Source organism: Aplidium turbinatum, chromosome 12, assembly GCF_918807975.1.
Source record: "Aplidium turbinatum chromosome 12, kaAplTurb1.1, whole genome shotgun sequence".
NCBI lineage: Eukaryota > Metazoa > Chordata > Ascidiacea > Aplousobranchia > Polyclinidae > Aplidium > Aplidium turbinatum.
In genome coordinates, this window is record NC_137483.1 from 2,979,543 (window position 1) to 2,995,914 (window position 16,372).

Sequence of the window (16,372 nt, forward strand, 5' to 3'; positions counted from 1 at the left end):
GCCCACTAGCAAGCCCGCAACCAGGGGGGGGCATTGGGGGCATTTGCCCCCCCCGAAATTTTTTGAATTTTTTTTTAACGTTCTATGCAGTATAAAATGTACTATACGTCGTACACGTACAGCCATACTGTAGAGCAGGGTTGTCCAAAGCCTGGCCCGCGGGCCGCATGCGGCCCGCGACCTCTTTCAATGCGGCCCGCCGCCTCTTCTAGAAAACTTTTAAAAATTACCGTATATCCTCGCATATAAGCCGACCCTAGAAAAACAACCTTAAAATGGTAAATTTATAAAAATCCGCATATAAGTTTTATGTTTAATTTGTAATGAAATGATATCTGTTATGAAAGAGTACAATGTACAACGACACTACAGCACTCTTCATGTCACTGGCTATGATAAATACACTGGTGAGGCGCGGCGAGCCCTACTCAATGATCTCAAATCAAACCTGCGTAAGCGTCAAGAAAACATGTTTCAATTAGTGAAGCCTTCGTCTTCTACAACCATTGCTTCTTATGATGTATCACTTTTGATGGCTAAATCCAAAAAACTTCAATGTATTCAATGCTCCGCTGACTATAACTATATCAGAAGCCGATGACGATTTGCAGCTTGAATTGTGTGACTTGCAAAGTGACCAGTTTTTATTAAGCAAAGCTACACTGCCAATCACTCAATTTTGGCCTCTTCTTTCTGAAGAGCATTATCCTAATTTACGCCGTTTTGGATTGCACTTGCTGTCAATGTTTGGCAGTACCTACCTTTGTGAAGCAGCATTTTCCGCAATGAAGTCGATTAAATCCAAAGAGAGGAATCTGCTTAAACAAACATCTCTCGAAGCCTGCCTTCGTTTAGCCTTAACCTCAGTTGACATTGACACAAAGGAGCTGGCTTCCAAAATGCAGGCACGCCCATCTCACTGAATTTTAAGTAAACTGTACCGTTTTACGTACTTCCTTAAATATTTTTTACGAATAAATTTATGGTTTATTCTTATTCATACTTGTCAGTTATTTTTAAGGTTTCCTGGTCTACTGTGGTTGCTTAAAATTTCCAAAACTCTCTTATTCGTAGTATTCACATCTTAGCTTCTTTAATCTATTCCCCAATATGTTTTTATGATAAATATAAAGATTCATTTACACATGTACGTGTTTTACTTTACATCTGGTACGGTGAGACAGTGTAGGCCTATAAGAGGAAAAATGTCAACTGCGGCCCGCGATCTAATTTCCTTGCCGAATGCGTCCCGCGTCCCATAAAGTTTGGACAACCCTGCAGTGTAGAGTGTAGACTATCGAAACTGAAAGTAAGCTACGCTGGTTGGAAGCTATGCTAACGATTTTGTTCGACAAATTAGGCTGGCATCCTTATTATCTGTTTCGTTAGCGTATAGCCTACATAATGTCAGCATCCATCATCACCACAAAAAGTGTTTTAAAAACAACTAAATAATTCGAGAATCAAAAGCAGCTGCGATAGCGTGGTGAATAAGCTACTCAGTTGGGCTTAGGCATTTGTAAATCTGATTTTAAATGAATTCTTGAAAGTGAAAGGCCAGCAAGTGCGATTGATGCGGTGTCAGCAATAGAATCCCAAAAAGAGTTTTATCCAAACATTTACAAACTCTTGATAATTTTGACTGCACTTCCAGTCACAACTGCTTCTGCAGAAAGAACATTTAGCTGTCTACGACGCTTGAAAAGTTACCTTAGAAGCAGAAGCACTATGGGGCAGGACAGGCTTTCTGGACTAGCTCTCATGCAAATCCATCGTAGGCCTACTCAAATTCCAAGCGCGGAATTGGTGTTAAACGAACTTGCCAAATCAAGTAGAAAGTTAAACATTATACTCTAAACTAAAATGTCATTTTGCATTTGCAAAGTCAACTTCTTTGGGCCTACAAACATAAAAACTTGTTGAGCCAACAAAATGTTTCAGGATTGTAATTTGTAATTACCGTGTTGAGTTTATTCATATGTAGGCTATCTGTTTGTTTATGTTGATGTAAATATTAGTGCTTATTGGTTAATTTATGACTCCAGTCGTGCCAATGCAGTTCGTAGCCTGCAGATGTTGTATTTTATTTGTAATCGACTGAACACACTACTGTATTATCGTAATTTTCTTCCTTGGGTAGTCATAGCTAAATGAGAAAAGGTTACAAAGGCTAGTTTCCTTTAATGCTGTACTAAACAAAAACGTGATTGACATAAGTTATGACCAGTGAACCGTAACATGGTAGTGCCACACACTCTATCATTGGGCGTGGACATTAACATAAAAATATCACAATGCATCATTTTAATGTTTATTCTTTGATGAAAATTAAATGCCCCCCCCGAAAATATTTGCTGGTTGCGGGCCTGCCCACTAGTGAGCCATGGCCCACCGGTTGAGAACCGCTGGCTTAACTGAAGATGATCTAGCTGCTAGCTGTTCGAAATCGATTTTTAGCTGTTTATGATTGAATTGAAGTTACTCGTGTGAACATAAATTCGTTTGTATAAAAATTACATGCAAAGCTAAAGCACAGTCTTTCAAGTTTGTAAAGCAATTATGCTGGACTAGGAACAAGCAGTCTTGTTGATGATGACGTCATACGCTCAGAATAACAGCGTTCGAATAAAATAATTGTTGTTATTGTTACGTGTTTATGCTTTGTCTTACAATAGAGTAGAGTATGTTTAGGGTTTTTATGTGTTTATATATAGTATCATCCAATTATGAACATTAATAAACACTTTGGCTACTTACAACTATTTCTGGGCATTGCTTGGAAATATCTATTTTCAGACTAAAAAACTCATACAAAGAAACATGCTCATACAAGTTTAAATTTATAAAAAAAACAAGCTTTTGTTGATGTAAAAAGCTTGTCGAAAAAGAAAATAGCTTCATGTTGAGACATACTCTAACTAGATAAAATTTAACACAAAAAGAACAAAATTGCGAAGTAATGTTGTTTAACAACTTGTTTGTAAATTAAGACGTTTTCAGATCTCACATTCAAAAATTATTGTATAATATTATTAAAATCAGCCCCAAACCTTGCAATCTACAGTTGCTCAATCTTCATATTCTACTTCCAACAAATACTGATGATCAGTGACGATCGGTGAGGGAAAGCAAGGAAAGCAGTGCTTACCTTAGCAAAAACTATGCAAAATATAATGACTGAATTCTAGGTTTAACTTATTATTTTTATCATGTTTATTTTAACTTGAAAATCACTGTAGGATATTCGTGACTAGAATTACTCGTAACGCTTGTGAGTAGTCTAAGTCCTCACCAAACCGCATGTCTTGCCTATAAATGTCAATTAACGCAAACGCTTCTGTCAGAAACAATCACTGAGGCTCCAGGTAAGCAACTATCAAACTTGCTTTCCCAGATTCAAAAATGTCAAAAAACGCCTTCGTTTTAACCAATCCTCACCCGTTTTGCAAAACGTCACCAGCTGCTTAGCCAATCAGATGTGTTATGGTTATGGTAGGTTAGTTGTGCTTTCCCAGTAACGTCAATGCGTACATTCGCTAGAGCGACTAGACTAACTCGTCAGAATGTTTGTTTATCTTTATCCTGCATTGCGGGAAAGCGGACTTGAGCGCTATGCATCGGTGTACGCTTTCCGACATACACCTGACCCACGCTGCAGCCGACGGCAATGTCTGTTTCCGGTTGTCTACTTTAGTTATAACTTAAATTTGGTACTACCCATCACTCGAAATCGATCACTAGGTAGCCTAGAGGCAATTATCGTAAAGTTTCTTGCCCAGAGAAACAACAGCAAGTGCGGGTGGCTGGAGTCGAACATGCAGGCTCTCGACTGCGACACGCACAGCATCATAATGCCAAAAAGCTTGTTGCTGTGTTTTGATGTCTCCTCGCCATGTACTTTAGCCTACTGTACTAGCTTTCATAGTCATGCCTTTGCCCTTTTTACAGCGTTGATATAACGTTACTTCGCCAATGAACGTTCAGGTGCGGATGCAATATTTAGTTTGTTACCTTCTATACGCAGGAGGCAAACTTATCCAGCTTTCTGTACAAATTGCTTGCGGTTGTAATGTTTAGGCCTAAGTGTTAGTTTTTGTAGTGTAGGCTTAACTGAATATCTGAGAATGAAGTTTCATGACGAATTAAACATTTAGACAACTATTATTCCATGTCTAACACAGGATTTTGGTCCTGCAACGTTAAAATTAAGATTGTTCATGACTTCTACACATTAAATGGATGTATGATCACGACATAGGCGCAGCACAATTTGACAGATTTTTATTTTTGATTTGTTTTGGAAATGCTCTCAGAGCGCACCAAATTGGAAGTGTTTTTCAAAAATTTCTGGGGGAGACCCCCCAGATCCCCCGCTGGAAGTGTTGCCTTCGGCAACACGCCTTCGGGCTTCGCCCGACGACTACGCCCTTCGTGTCTACTACCTTGCTGCAGCATATTTCCAAGTTGCTTTCCCAACGGTTTAAGCCACCGAACGTCACTGCTGATGATTGGACCTGGTTATTTTGCATTGTGTTGCCAAACGCCACTAAAATTATAGTTCAGAAACTTTCAATGAAAAAATTTCAAGCTCTCTTTATTAATTATTATTTATTCGTATCAGACAAGAATGTCCATATTATCAAATATCTCCCGTTTTATTGGCAGAGTTTGTTTCTTTTCAACCGCAAAATCATTTTGCCATCAAAAGAAACGTGGTCAAGTGCTTTCAATTCTTCACATGACATCTAGTTAGTTTACAGAAATTTTGGGATCAGTATGTTGTTAGTTCATGCAGGATTGGGAAGCACTATGCAATATGCGGTGCTGTTGTCACTATAACATCTTCTTAAATTGAGAATCGTCGAGTTTTATCAGACAAAACAATTCAGTTCGAATCGAATCAGTAATCTTCATCATCCATTTGAGCGTGCCCGAACACCATTAACACGGTTTCTCCAAACATCCCTGTCCATCATCAAATTTGACAGTTTATGTTTGTGTACTCTAGTGTCCAGTTCTAACTGATGATGAAAGGTTTTTGCCTGTAGAGGCATTTTCCTGGTGCCAGAGTTTGGTTCCCAGGGAATATCACTAATTTCCTGCTGGCTTCTAAAACAGCGACCTACCAGCTGTAGTCTTCGTCCTCTGCTGTCTCGATGAGAGGTGGCATTCACAGTAAAGAGTAATTATTAGAAATACTTAATTTAATAATAGTTTGGGTCGTTATCTACAAGACCTCGCTGCTTGGCGAAATACGTTGCTCAAGCAAACATCCCAAAAAAGATGTTCCATGTTTCTTTATCTTTCCGCATCAGCCGTACCGTACACAAAGTCGAGCGCTCAATCGACTGCGATACTGGAGCGGAAAGTAGTGGGTGGGGTGGACAATAGTGATGCGGCTTTTATTTTAACACTAAATTGGCTGCCTGAGTTACAGATAATCTTTCCCCCGATAGCTCAATTGGTTAGCGCGTGACTTCGTGAACCAAGAAGATTCAAGATCAAGCGGCGCTGGTTCGATTATCGGGGTGTACGCTTGAGTAACGCATTTTAGAACTGCTCTCCATTCAGCGGTACCTAGTGAATGGAATAATTCTCCGGCAACAACCTTTCAACAATAAGTAACTTCACTCTGTCAATCTCGGTAACAGGCTCTGCGTCAAAAGCCTCTACTCAGGGGCTCTATCCACTTTTAAAATTCGGAGGGGTGATTTTTGAACAGTGGGCTAAAATCGTCATAGTCATTTCAACTTCATTGCCCCCCAGACTCCCCATTGCAGCATCAGCTTCTTTCTGATCGAAGCACAGGGTTTCCAAATCGTTTCACAAAGTATGTTTCGGAAAGCGAAAGGGCATTTTTGGGTAAGCAAACTGGTAACCACTTTAACAAGCAATAATTGTGCATATGAAAACTCAAACCAATCAACCAATCATAAATTACGTTTTCCGTGACGTGAAAAAGGGCGAAAAGAAGATGATACAAAGCAAATCAAGTGCTGGATTTTCTATCAGCTGGTTGTCTTAGCGGTTAGGGCTAGAAAGTAGTAATTTCATTGACGTGGGTTCGATTCTCACCACTGCTATTGCTCTTTTTTCTTCGGTAAACACATCTCATTTTACTATTGAAAACTCTAATAAATATTTTCTACGCTCATTGAATAAATAGGTGGAAATTGTTAGGCCTACACTAGCAAGCGGCACAGCAACAAAATGACTTGCTTGTTGTTTGCAAATCATTAACTTATTCTTGGCATTTTACTATTTCTTAATATCGTCTTTGTGCAATGCAACATTTTTGAAAACCCACGAAATTTGTTAATGCTAACTTCTCACTTTTTTCTGATTGTGCACTTCAACAATTATTCTGTTACACTGTAGCTTTTCAATGTTTATCTGTTTCTTCCTAATTTCTGTCATTTTGTTTTACAAATATCCAGCAAACTTTTATGCAATCATTTCTTTTTCTATGTTCAAGGTAAATGCATGATGAATTCCAACTAACATACTATCCAGTTACTTGTCGCGAATTCGAGTTTTGCACCCTCTTCAGTGTCAATTTAACAGACAAATTACCCAGGGCCATCGAGGGGTGATTCAGGCCTGATACCAATCTCAGGCTCCCAAAAAATGAAGTCGCTTAAAATGGGTCCTTTAGAAAAGTTTAGGCCCTTAGAATTATGTCCGGCATTGGTCCAAAAGTATCTCCTGAATCCTGCTATCAACGCTAACGAAGTAATACTTTGCATAACAATACATAAATATTGTCTGCATAAATTATATAGGCTAACGTTCCACCCAATTTCTAAGAAGCGCATCATGCTACAAAAACAATAGGCCTACAGTAACAAATGACAACATAAACCAGGACACTAAACGAAAATATATTGGTATAACTCGGAGTCTACATAAAAACGTGCTTTTATGATTTTTGAAGTTGTAATGCTCTACCAATGGCTACAACATCAATAAGTATCATACAAAGCATCAGCGGAAACGCTGATTGACACATCGCCAATGGGTGATTTGAAGAACACCAAATCCATGCTCAGTTGGCAAATCAGTTTTATTTTGCATTGATTCAATGCCTACAAACGTTGAATCAATCTGAAGAAGAACTAATTGGTTTTGGAAAACCCTTTTGGAAAGTTAAAAAAAATAGAGACTACAGAATAACTAATTAAGTTGATTGCCGATAATTCAAAGCGGTCAATTCCAAGCCGATAATTAATTTAATGATAAAGACAATAACACGACCCTAACACCAACCCTTCGTCTTTGAATCATTGGCTTTGAATTGTCTGCTTTGAATTGTCGTGATACCAATTGAATTATATTGAATATGTGAATACCAAGTGAATACACAAACGAAGGTATTGTATTGCACCTATAATTCTGCATACACCATTTACTGTAGTCTACTGTTGGTTTGTTTGCCAGTTTCTTTGACGAAAAGATAGAATTCGAAATAAATTATCAAAGGCATCCGTGGAACCAATGTTAGACTTTAACAGCGGAAGATGAACTAGATATTAACTAGATAAGACTAGATAAGAACTAGAACTAGATAAGAAACTAGAACTAGATAAGAACTAGAACTAGATAAGACTAGATAAGAACTAGATATAACTAGATAAGGCGAGCATTGAATCGCGCCGGAGTAAAAGTCGCTATGAAACCGTTTCGAACCATCGACAATATTTTACCACTACCAAAAGACCCTATCACAATAAATGTGGTGTTGTTTATGAAATTCCGTGTAATGATTGTGACGCAGTTTATATTGGCCAAACTGAACGTAGCATAAATTCCTGGGTCAAAGAACATCGCAGAGCTGTCAAAAATATGGAATATGAAAAGTCAGCCCTTTGTTCACACATGCTGGAAAAGGATTACATAATTAACTGGTCAGAAACAAAAAATTTGAAAAATGAAAGTAATTATTATCAACGCACCACAGCAGAAAGCTGCTTCATCAACATTACGTCAAAACATTGCAACGTACTCAACCGGAACGACGAAAATCTTCTACAAGTTCTACCAAAACCTTATAAATCATTATTGTCTCGACGTGCAGGCTTCAAGCCTACTTAAACACAATTGGAAACGTTATTGTAATTTAATTCCGTCTCGAATTTATACTGGCTTTCACTGATTCGAATTTATGTTTATTGTTCGAAGTTTTTACCTAATTTAACGTGGAAAATAACCGCTCACACATTATTGGCCAATCTTTAAAATATTGTGTTCTATTTTTCTTGCCTTCAATCGCATGTTTTCTGTTTGGGTTCACTGCTTCGAATTTCATGTTTATTGTTGGAAGTTTTTACGTAATTTAACGTGGAATGTAACCGCTCACACATCATTGGCCAATTTTTAAAATAGTATGTGTTTTATTTTTTCTTGCCTTCAATCGCACTGCAGTATATAACCTAGTGAAATTTTATTTTGTATGTTATTCGCTCTGAGGATGCGCATTGTCATGGTGCGCGAAACGTCAGTGAAGCAATAAATCATCCTGTTTGTTGTTGTTTTTACTTTCAATTTCATCAGATGAACGTTGCAACTAGTGCTAGAAACGATAATTGTCCTGATGAACACCCAAACTTTTCAGTATTCAGATGAACTCACACAATTTTTTGGATTGATCCAACGTTTGCAAACGTCGAATCAAACTAAAACAGACTGACTTGGTAGCTAGAAAGCTTTCCTCAACAAACTTTGCAAATTTTCACGATTCTTCAACGACAAAATTATAATTGAAAACGACAGAAAATTGACATTAACAAAGAGCTCTCAAATTTTATTGTTGTCTTAGAAAGTTTACAAGATTGTTTCTTGATAAACAACATAAAACGTCATAATGATAAAACAATTGCACTGCAAAAACCTCTTTCTCGGTGCTCTAAGTCTAAAACAACACGAAGACTATACATAATGGAATTAACTTAAAACTTGACGCTTCGAAGGATAAAAAAGGAAATGAAGATAGGAAGGATTTTTTAAGGATTTTTAACTATTTTACAAGGAAATTTTATCTTAAAAAGGCAATTGTTGTTTTGAGCAATTTTAAAGAAAATTTTATTAATATTTCCTTTCAAAAGTTCTAAAAACGGCTGGAATAAGGATGATCAGATGGTTTCCGTCGTCGCTACTGCTATCCTATTATGGTGTCATAATAATAGAGCTAGCTAGGCTATGCATACTCATCTGTACTGTACATCATCATACATTTTCATCATACAACATAGTGTACACCATGGTACACCCGTTTGAAAGGGGCGCGGGGGTGATTACCCCTTCACTAAATGGAGTGGAGGGGTAACTAATGCAAAATTACCCCCCACTAATGTAGAGATAAAAATTATATTTTTTTTTTCTTTTGTGTTTTATTTTCATGTTTTTATTTTGTTGCACGACTTTTGAGGTCTTTGCTTGGAAAGTTCGACTCGCAAGACAACGCCAAACAAAAATCCTGTCAAAAATATACACATCACAATGTGCTATGTGTGACGTCACAGTTTTTCACTGCGACAAACTGTTTAATTTCGCTTTTACCACTCACGAACGAAACCCACCACAGTTGCGCTGTTTCAATGTTTTTCTATTTTCAGTTGTTGTAAAAGTTAAAGTATTTTAGCTTTTATTTTAATTTTTTTCTGAATTGAATGTAGGCCTAGACTCCAGATGGTGAAACTTTTCCTTTCACTGTGGATGTCATGGCACAGGTTATCGTGTTGTATTCATGTAATTGCAAATTAAGTTATAGAAAGCTTTGACCTTGACGCTTTTGACCTTTTAAATTTAACCTTTTAACGCCTGAAGTGCAAAATTTGGAGGAATTGAGCCAAGGAAGAATACAGAGAGGAATTTTTGCGTACGTCCCCTCTTCCAGTTAAATTTGTCTCAAAACCTCAAAAATGTGGCAAATGTTAAAGAGCTTTTGCTCGCGATTTTAGACTCGTTAAAATAATTTTTTGATTTTAAACTGTGCTGAAAGGCAAAAGTTTTAACTAAAATCGTAAATCGCGTAAACTTTGCGCGACTTACGATTTGCACAATTTATTGGTGTCTTTCTCTGTGTCTAAAACAAGTCCTGGGGGCGTTAATAGCGAGATGTCTTGGTAAACGATAAAAATTTTTACAAATTTTATTATATTTTCAACAAAGGGCTCAACTTCGGAATCCAAATTTTCAAAATTTGGAGGAGGGGGCATGGCCCCTTTCGCCTCCCCTCTGGTTACGCCTATGTATGTGCTGCTTTTTGGCTGGACAGTGGACAGTGAACAAAGAAAGTAAACCATGTTATTGTAAAATATGTGCTGCTTTTGAGCAGTCTACTGTTTTAATAAAACAACGTTGCTTCGACATACCGGTGCTACTGAAAAAAGATCGAGATTAATATAGCTTTAACTGAGATTATAATAACTTTAAAGTTGCATTAGCACCTTTTTTTTAACTTAAATAACGTCAAAAATAACCTCGCCTATGAAGGAAATTTTGAAGGATTTCCGACTGAGAAAAAAGGGATTTTTCAGAACAAAAAAGGAAACTGAAGAGGATTTATCAATTGTCAGAAGTGGAAGCACTGTTTGCGATTGAGCTAAGTCTGGGTTAAGGTTGGGTTTATTGCAAAACTGTATAGAGGAGTGTCTTTCTCGCTCAAGACATAGCGCGTGCGGTAGTCTGACTGCAGTACATTTAATAGGCTAGGAAATCTTCACTTTTAGACAACTTTATAGAAGTAACCTCATTGAATGTTGTGACAAACGCATACTAGACAATGATCGTTGAGGATTTGTCAAAATGTTGAAAAGACGTTTCTTATGAAATTCCGACCCTATTTCTACTGAAGTCAGTTTTCTCTAAAAACCATAATTTGTTTTGTTGGAGGTAAGTTTCCACAGCAGGAAACGTCAACTGCACTGGGATGTCCATAATTTTGATAGAAAATCACCTAATGATAAAAATTTTATCGTTGGACAACGAATCAGAGACAAACAAAAGTGAAAGCAATGAAAATGTCTGTTTAGAGCAGACGTAGCCTATTCTTGATCGAGACTCGAGAGTACAAGTCGAACTCACACTATAGGAAGCCTATTATTAAAAGCTAAAATAGCAATTTTCCTCACATTTCTTTCACCGAATCGACTTTTCTTTGTTTGTAGAAGACTTTGTTAAATTACGTGTCAGTTTTATAAACATGGCTTCTTCAGCAACTTTTCTTTGCTTCCTTGTTGTTGCTGGGACTTGCATTATGACAGCAGAAAGTACGTATTGTGATGTAATATTTCTTGAATGCTTTGTTGTTGTAGTGTCAACAATTCCGGCAAACCGCTCAAAAATTTAATGGTTTGCACTACAAATATAAAATTTTTATGAATTTGACATCAAAGCCTGATAGAAAGAACAATCAAAAATTTAATCTTGTATTTTTAGACAAATATAACAAAAAATGAAGTAAACAAGTTCGCAGTGACAAATAAAACTGTCGTCATACAAAACGTACGGTAGTGATCATAATTATAGCCAACCAATTAAGCGAAAATCCATTTAACTATTGATATTTACTTAACGGAGTGTACAAAAGAACGCAATATCACTGGTCACGAGTTAGATAATATCAACGTAATTTCATAGGCGACTACAACACATCTCAAAACAAATCGGTCTAGTACTCACAGGAAATTGAATTTCAGTTCAATATTAAAACTAGGCTTATTTTCTAGCCAAAGAAAATGTTTTCTTTCGAGAGGGGTGATAAGTGTTGTCGGTCGTGTTATTGTCTGGTGGACAAGTAGCTTTCAAGGTTTGACATTTGTTCAGAGGTCACGTCCAAGTTTGAGGTAACTACATCCCCCTTTCCTGGCAAATGAACTCCGAAGGAAATAAATCCGGTTGATTTTGTGACTTTATTTTGCAGGTGGCGTAGTAACTAGCGGATGGTTTCCCATCACTGGCCTTGGCTACAAGTATCAAGTAATGTGGTCGGCAACGAACTGGCACTCAGCGCAATATTACTGCGAAACACTTGGTGGGGACTTGGCTGTGCACGGAATGAAAAATTATGGAATAAGATAGTGAGAAAAAATTAATTGTAGTAGGCCTATTGATACATAAATTTTTATGTAACTTTTAAAACATGTGGAGTAACACTGTATTTGGGACCCGATCTAAAAGGTCATGGCAGTTGGTAGTCCCACTAAACATCTCTACCAGAATCAGCGACATTAAGTGGATGGAATAATTCACTGCCAACAATACTTTACTAAGCGGAAACTTCAGTATGTTGATCTTGGTAAACGAGCATGCGTCAGTGGTTCAAAGCCCCCACAAGTGAGTAAAACTGTCAAGATTAAGCTCTCAAAAAAATTTCTATTCAGTCCGAGGTTAAGATTTTATCAAACCAAAGATTCTACTAGACTTTATTTTTCTACAATATTCAGTGGCGCGTGGAAATTATTTTCCTCTAGTGGGGGGGCTGAAGCTGCGTAGTGTAGCCAGCTTCTGGAGAGCGAATCCCCCAGACCCCCCTCATGTGGGGGAACATTTAATACTGGTATTGGGCGTTCGGTCCCTTCCTGTGTCAAAAACGACGCCAAAATACACACATATTGTAAATTTTAACAAATGAAGAACGGCATCAACAAAGCAGCTGCGTTCAGGAAATTAAAATGTAAACGTCCAAAAATTAGAAAGTGATATAAAAACGACAGTTTGTGGAAATGAGTTCTCACACGCTTCCGAAGATTGCTTTTCGCTTAGGTAATTTTGCAATGAACTGTGTCATGAGTTTGATATCGATAGTGTCCAAAATATTTTGATGGACATGCATCAACGCAAGATGAGAAAGTCTTTTTTATGTCATTGAGCTCAAGCACATTTTCAGGCGTCTTAGAGCTGAAAAAGAACGTCCTGATGATGCAGCTGAAACCGGGAGACAAAGGCAGAGCTTCACGAATTTTCACGTTTCTTCGAAAAGATCTCGTGTTTGAAAGTTTATTTGCAATCGTATCTCAGCAATCTTTTGAACGGAGTTTGGGGTTTTTCTACTTATATAACATCGCTGAGCAAGGTAAGTTTCGTTTTGGGTAATCTTTTCTGATGGCATCGGGTAAGCTGATCTCAGTATCAAATCTTTCCTCGCCGTTTGCATAGCTCAGAAGGACCTTCTCTCTGTTGGCTGCTGAAAGCAGATCAGCCTGGTCGAATCTTCGATCAAGCTCAGCTTGAACCAAATCAAGGGCTTCGATGTATTTCCGTTTCCACGCTCCATCTCCCGCAGACGACAAAGCATCCGATTCCTCTGTGTTTCGAAATCTTGCTGGAGTTTTGCTCACTTGGAGATCCTTTGGCGTCTTTAGGCTATTGGCAGACGCAAAGACGTTCGCTGCTTCCATAAGCTTGGAAACGCATTCATCTTTTCTGACATTTTTGATCTGTCCGCGAAGAATGGTGATAGATTCCAATGCTGAAGAAGTAGAGATCTTCTTATTTTGGAGCTGTCTTGCGACGACTTCTGCAGGCTGAAAAACTTCACCGCTCCAGGTAATCGCAAAATAAAACCGCATCATGCGTGGTTGTTTTACCAAGCCGAATATCTTTGCACATTCGTTTCTTCTTATTAGCCTACACTACCTTCTGTCTTTTCGGCCAGACATTGCAACAAGGTAGGGTAGCACTTAACAACACGAGCGAGGGCAGATGCACGAACGAGTATGACACAAACCGAGCAAATTGCAGGCAACTTCATCGGAACCAAAAAGCAACATGAATAAAAATTTACATTTAGACGATTCACGAATTACAACAGCAACACTTTGAACAACATCTGTGTAATGTAGCCTACCTTAAATCGTCAAAATTTTCTAGGGGGTGCTGAAAAAATTATCGAAAATCCCAGGGGGGCTGAATTAGCTCTAGGCGAAGCTGCAGATCCTTGAGCTCCTCTACTTCCCGCGCCTCTGAGTCAACATTGCTTGTTTGATTTCTTTATTTTTTCAAGTGCAGTATAAATAAAAATGCATTTTGTTACAGTGCCATCAGTAACATCATGTTAAGTGGTGATCAAAATTTCTGGATTGGTATTCACGATTTGTACCAAGAAGGCCAATGGCAATGGGTAGACGGATCTTACGGTACATCAGATAACATACATTGGGACAGTGGAGAACCAAACAATTCAGGCGGCGAAGACTGTGGTATGATCAGCGCTGAGAGAGAATTTCGAAGCAACGACGCTCCTTGTGATGTTGACTTGCCCGCGCTTTGTGAAAAGAAAATATTTGACGATTGAAACGTGGCATCAAATATTTGTAGATAATTTTCAAATGTTTCAGACAAAACAAATGCGTAATTGATTTAATTTATTTTTAATAATCCTCCAATTTCCAACCTGTCTTTGAAGTCAGTGTTGCCAGATGGGAAACTATGTTCCTAAGTCAAACAGTTTTAAGACATCTGTCAACACTAGTGTGAGAGTAGCTTATTACATTTACAGGACAGGTAAAAATAACTGAAATAGGTCTACAAATTACAATTATAATACAAATAGAGAATGTTCACGAAGCATTATGCATGCGCAACTTTGGTGTTATGGTTATGATAATGAAATGCAATTCAGCGATAAAATTATGTGCAAGAAAATGAAATATCTTCTGACAGGTGTCAACCCCACAATATGAACGACTCGGTTACATGTCTTGTAACACAAACGAATTAATCGATTTCTATCAGCTAGCAGCTAGATCATCTTCAGCTAAGCTTATTCAAATAGAATATAGCTTATTCAATGTTATATTTGAATAAGCTTAACTGAAGCTGATCTAGCTGCTAGCTGATCGAAATCGATTTTTAGCTGTTTAAGGTTGAAGTGACTCGTGTGAACATAAATTCGTTTGTACAAAAATTACATGCAAAGCTAAAGCACAGTCTTTCAAGTTTGTAAAACAATTATGCTGGACTATGAACGAGCGGTCTTGTTGATGATGACGTCATACGCCCAGAATAACAGCGTTCGAATAAAATAATTGTTGTTGTTGTTGTTGTTACGTGTTTATGCTTTGTTTTGCAGTACAGTAGAATATGTTTAAGGTTTTTACGTGTTTCTATAGTATCATCCAATTATGAACATTAATAAACACTTTGGTTACTTGCAACTATTTCTGGGCATTGCTTGGAAATATCTATTTTCACACTAAAAAACTCATACAAAGAAACATGCTCATACAAGCTTGAATTTATAGAAAAAAACAAGCTTTTGTTGATGTAAAAAGTTTGTCGAAAAGGAAAATAGCTTCATTCGTTCATAGTTGAGACATAGCTACTCTAGCCAAATAACATTTAACACGACAAAACAAAATTGAGAAGTTATTTTGTTTTTAAGTTTAGACACTTTCAGATCTCACATTCAAAAATTATTGTAGGCCTATAACATTAAAATAAGCCCCAAAACTTGCAATCTACAGTTGCTCAATCTTCGTACTTTACTTCCAAGAAGTACTGAAACAAGAGAACTGGTAATTTTGCATTGTGTCTATATGTTGCTAAATGCCACTAAGGTTACAGTTCAATAACCTTCTATAAAAAGATTCAAGCTCTCCTAATTGATTATTATTTATTAGTATCAAACAAGAATGTCCATATAATTTAATAACTTATCTCCCGTTTTATTAACAGGGTTTGTTTTTGGGCATGTTCAATAACGGCTGTTGAATTTTCTAATTGCAATATTTTTCTTTCATGATTGGCTTGGCAACACTAAATTTAGTACTGTGTTGCTAGCAGGTATATATGGTAAAGCCAGACAACAAAGATGAAAATATACAAGCCCATAAAAAATAACCACAATAGAACTATCTGGGCATAGTATAGCCGATTACACCGTGCTTGAATGACTATGTTTCCAATTCATTTCTTATATATATATTTTTTAATTGCAAAATCCATTCGCTGTCAAAAGCTGCCGTGGTCCTCAAGCAGTAGCGCACCCAGAAAAAAAGTTAGGGGGGGGCTAATTCAGAAATGTCGGCCGAGTGATTTGTGACAATAGACCAATGCCCATTCCTTTGATTAATATTTAAAGGCACTCATAGCCCACAACCCACCGGTTGCCGATACATCAAGATTCGTTTTCTCAATCAGATTAGAAGTTGGCCTAGTGAACCCCATGCTACCAGCATCATTAGCATCCTCATCCCTACGTCCACTCTTGCAATCTTTTATAGATTTCGACTTTTTCGTCATGTAGGCTAGCCTATGACAAAAGAGAATTAACTTCCCGTTTGCCAACACAAATAAGTGCGAAAACAAACAGTTTGAAACAAAACACTAATTTTGTAAACAATGGATTTGATGTGGACGTTTTTCCTACTTA

General features: G+C 37.5%; 1 protein-coding gene across 1 annotated transcript; it reads left to right on the forward strand.

Annotated features, from left to right (window-relative positions):
* Window positions 1-11,169: 11,169 nt before the first annotated feature.
* LOC145781410 (C-type lectin domain family 4 member M-like) lies at window positions 11,170-15,112 on the forward strand. The gene is made up of 3 exons (XM_082593198.1): window positions 11,170-11,267; window positions 11,921-12,077; window positions 14,035-15,112. Exons 1-3 carry the CDS (start codon window positions 11,201-11,203, stop codon window positions 14,291-14,293), a joined length of 483 nt encoding a protein of 160 aa, XP_082449324.1. The 5' UTR covers window positions 11,170-11,200; the 3' UTR covers window positions 14,294-15,112.
* Window positions 15,113-16,372: the final 1,260 nt, after the last annotated feature.

Coding starts and splice junctions, on each gene's coding strand:
- LOC145781410 (XM_082593198.1), top strand. CDS start 11,201: ATGGCTTCTTCAGCAACTTTTCTTTGCTTCCTTGTTGTTGCTGGGACT. Junction 11,268..11,920: donor TTGCATTATGACAGCAGAAA/GTACGTATTGTG, acceptor TTTATTTTGCAG/GTGGCGTAGTAACTAGCGGA. Junction 12,078..14,034: donor AAAAATTATGGAATAAGATA/GTGAGAAAAAAT, acceptor ATTTTGTTACAG/TGCCATCAGTAACATCATGT.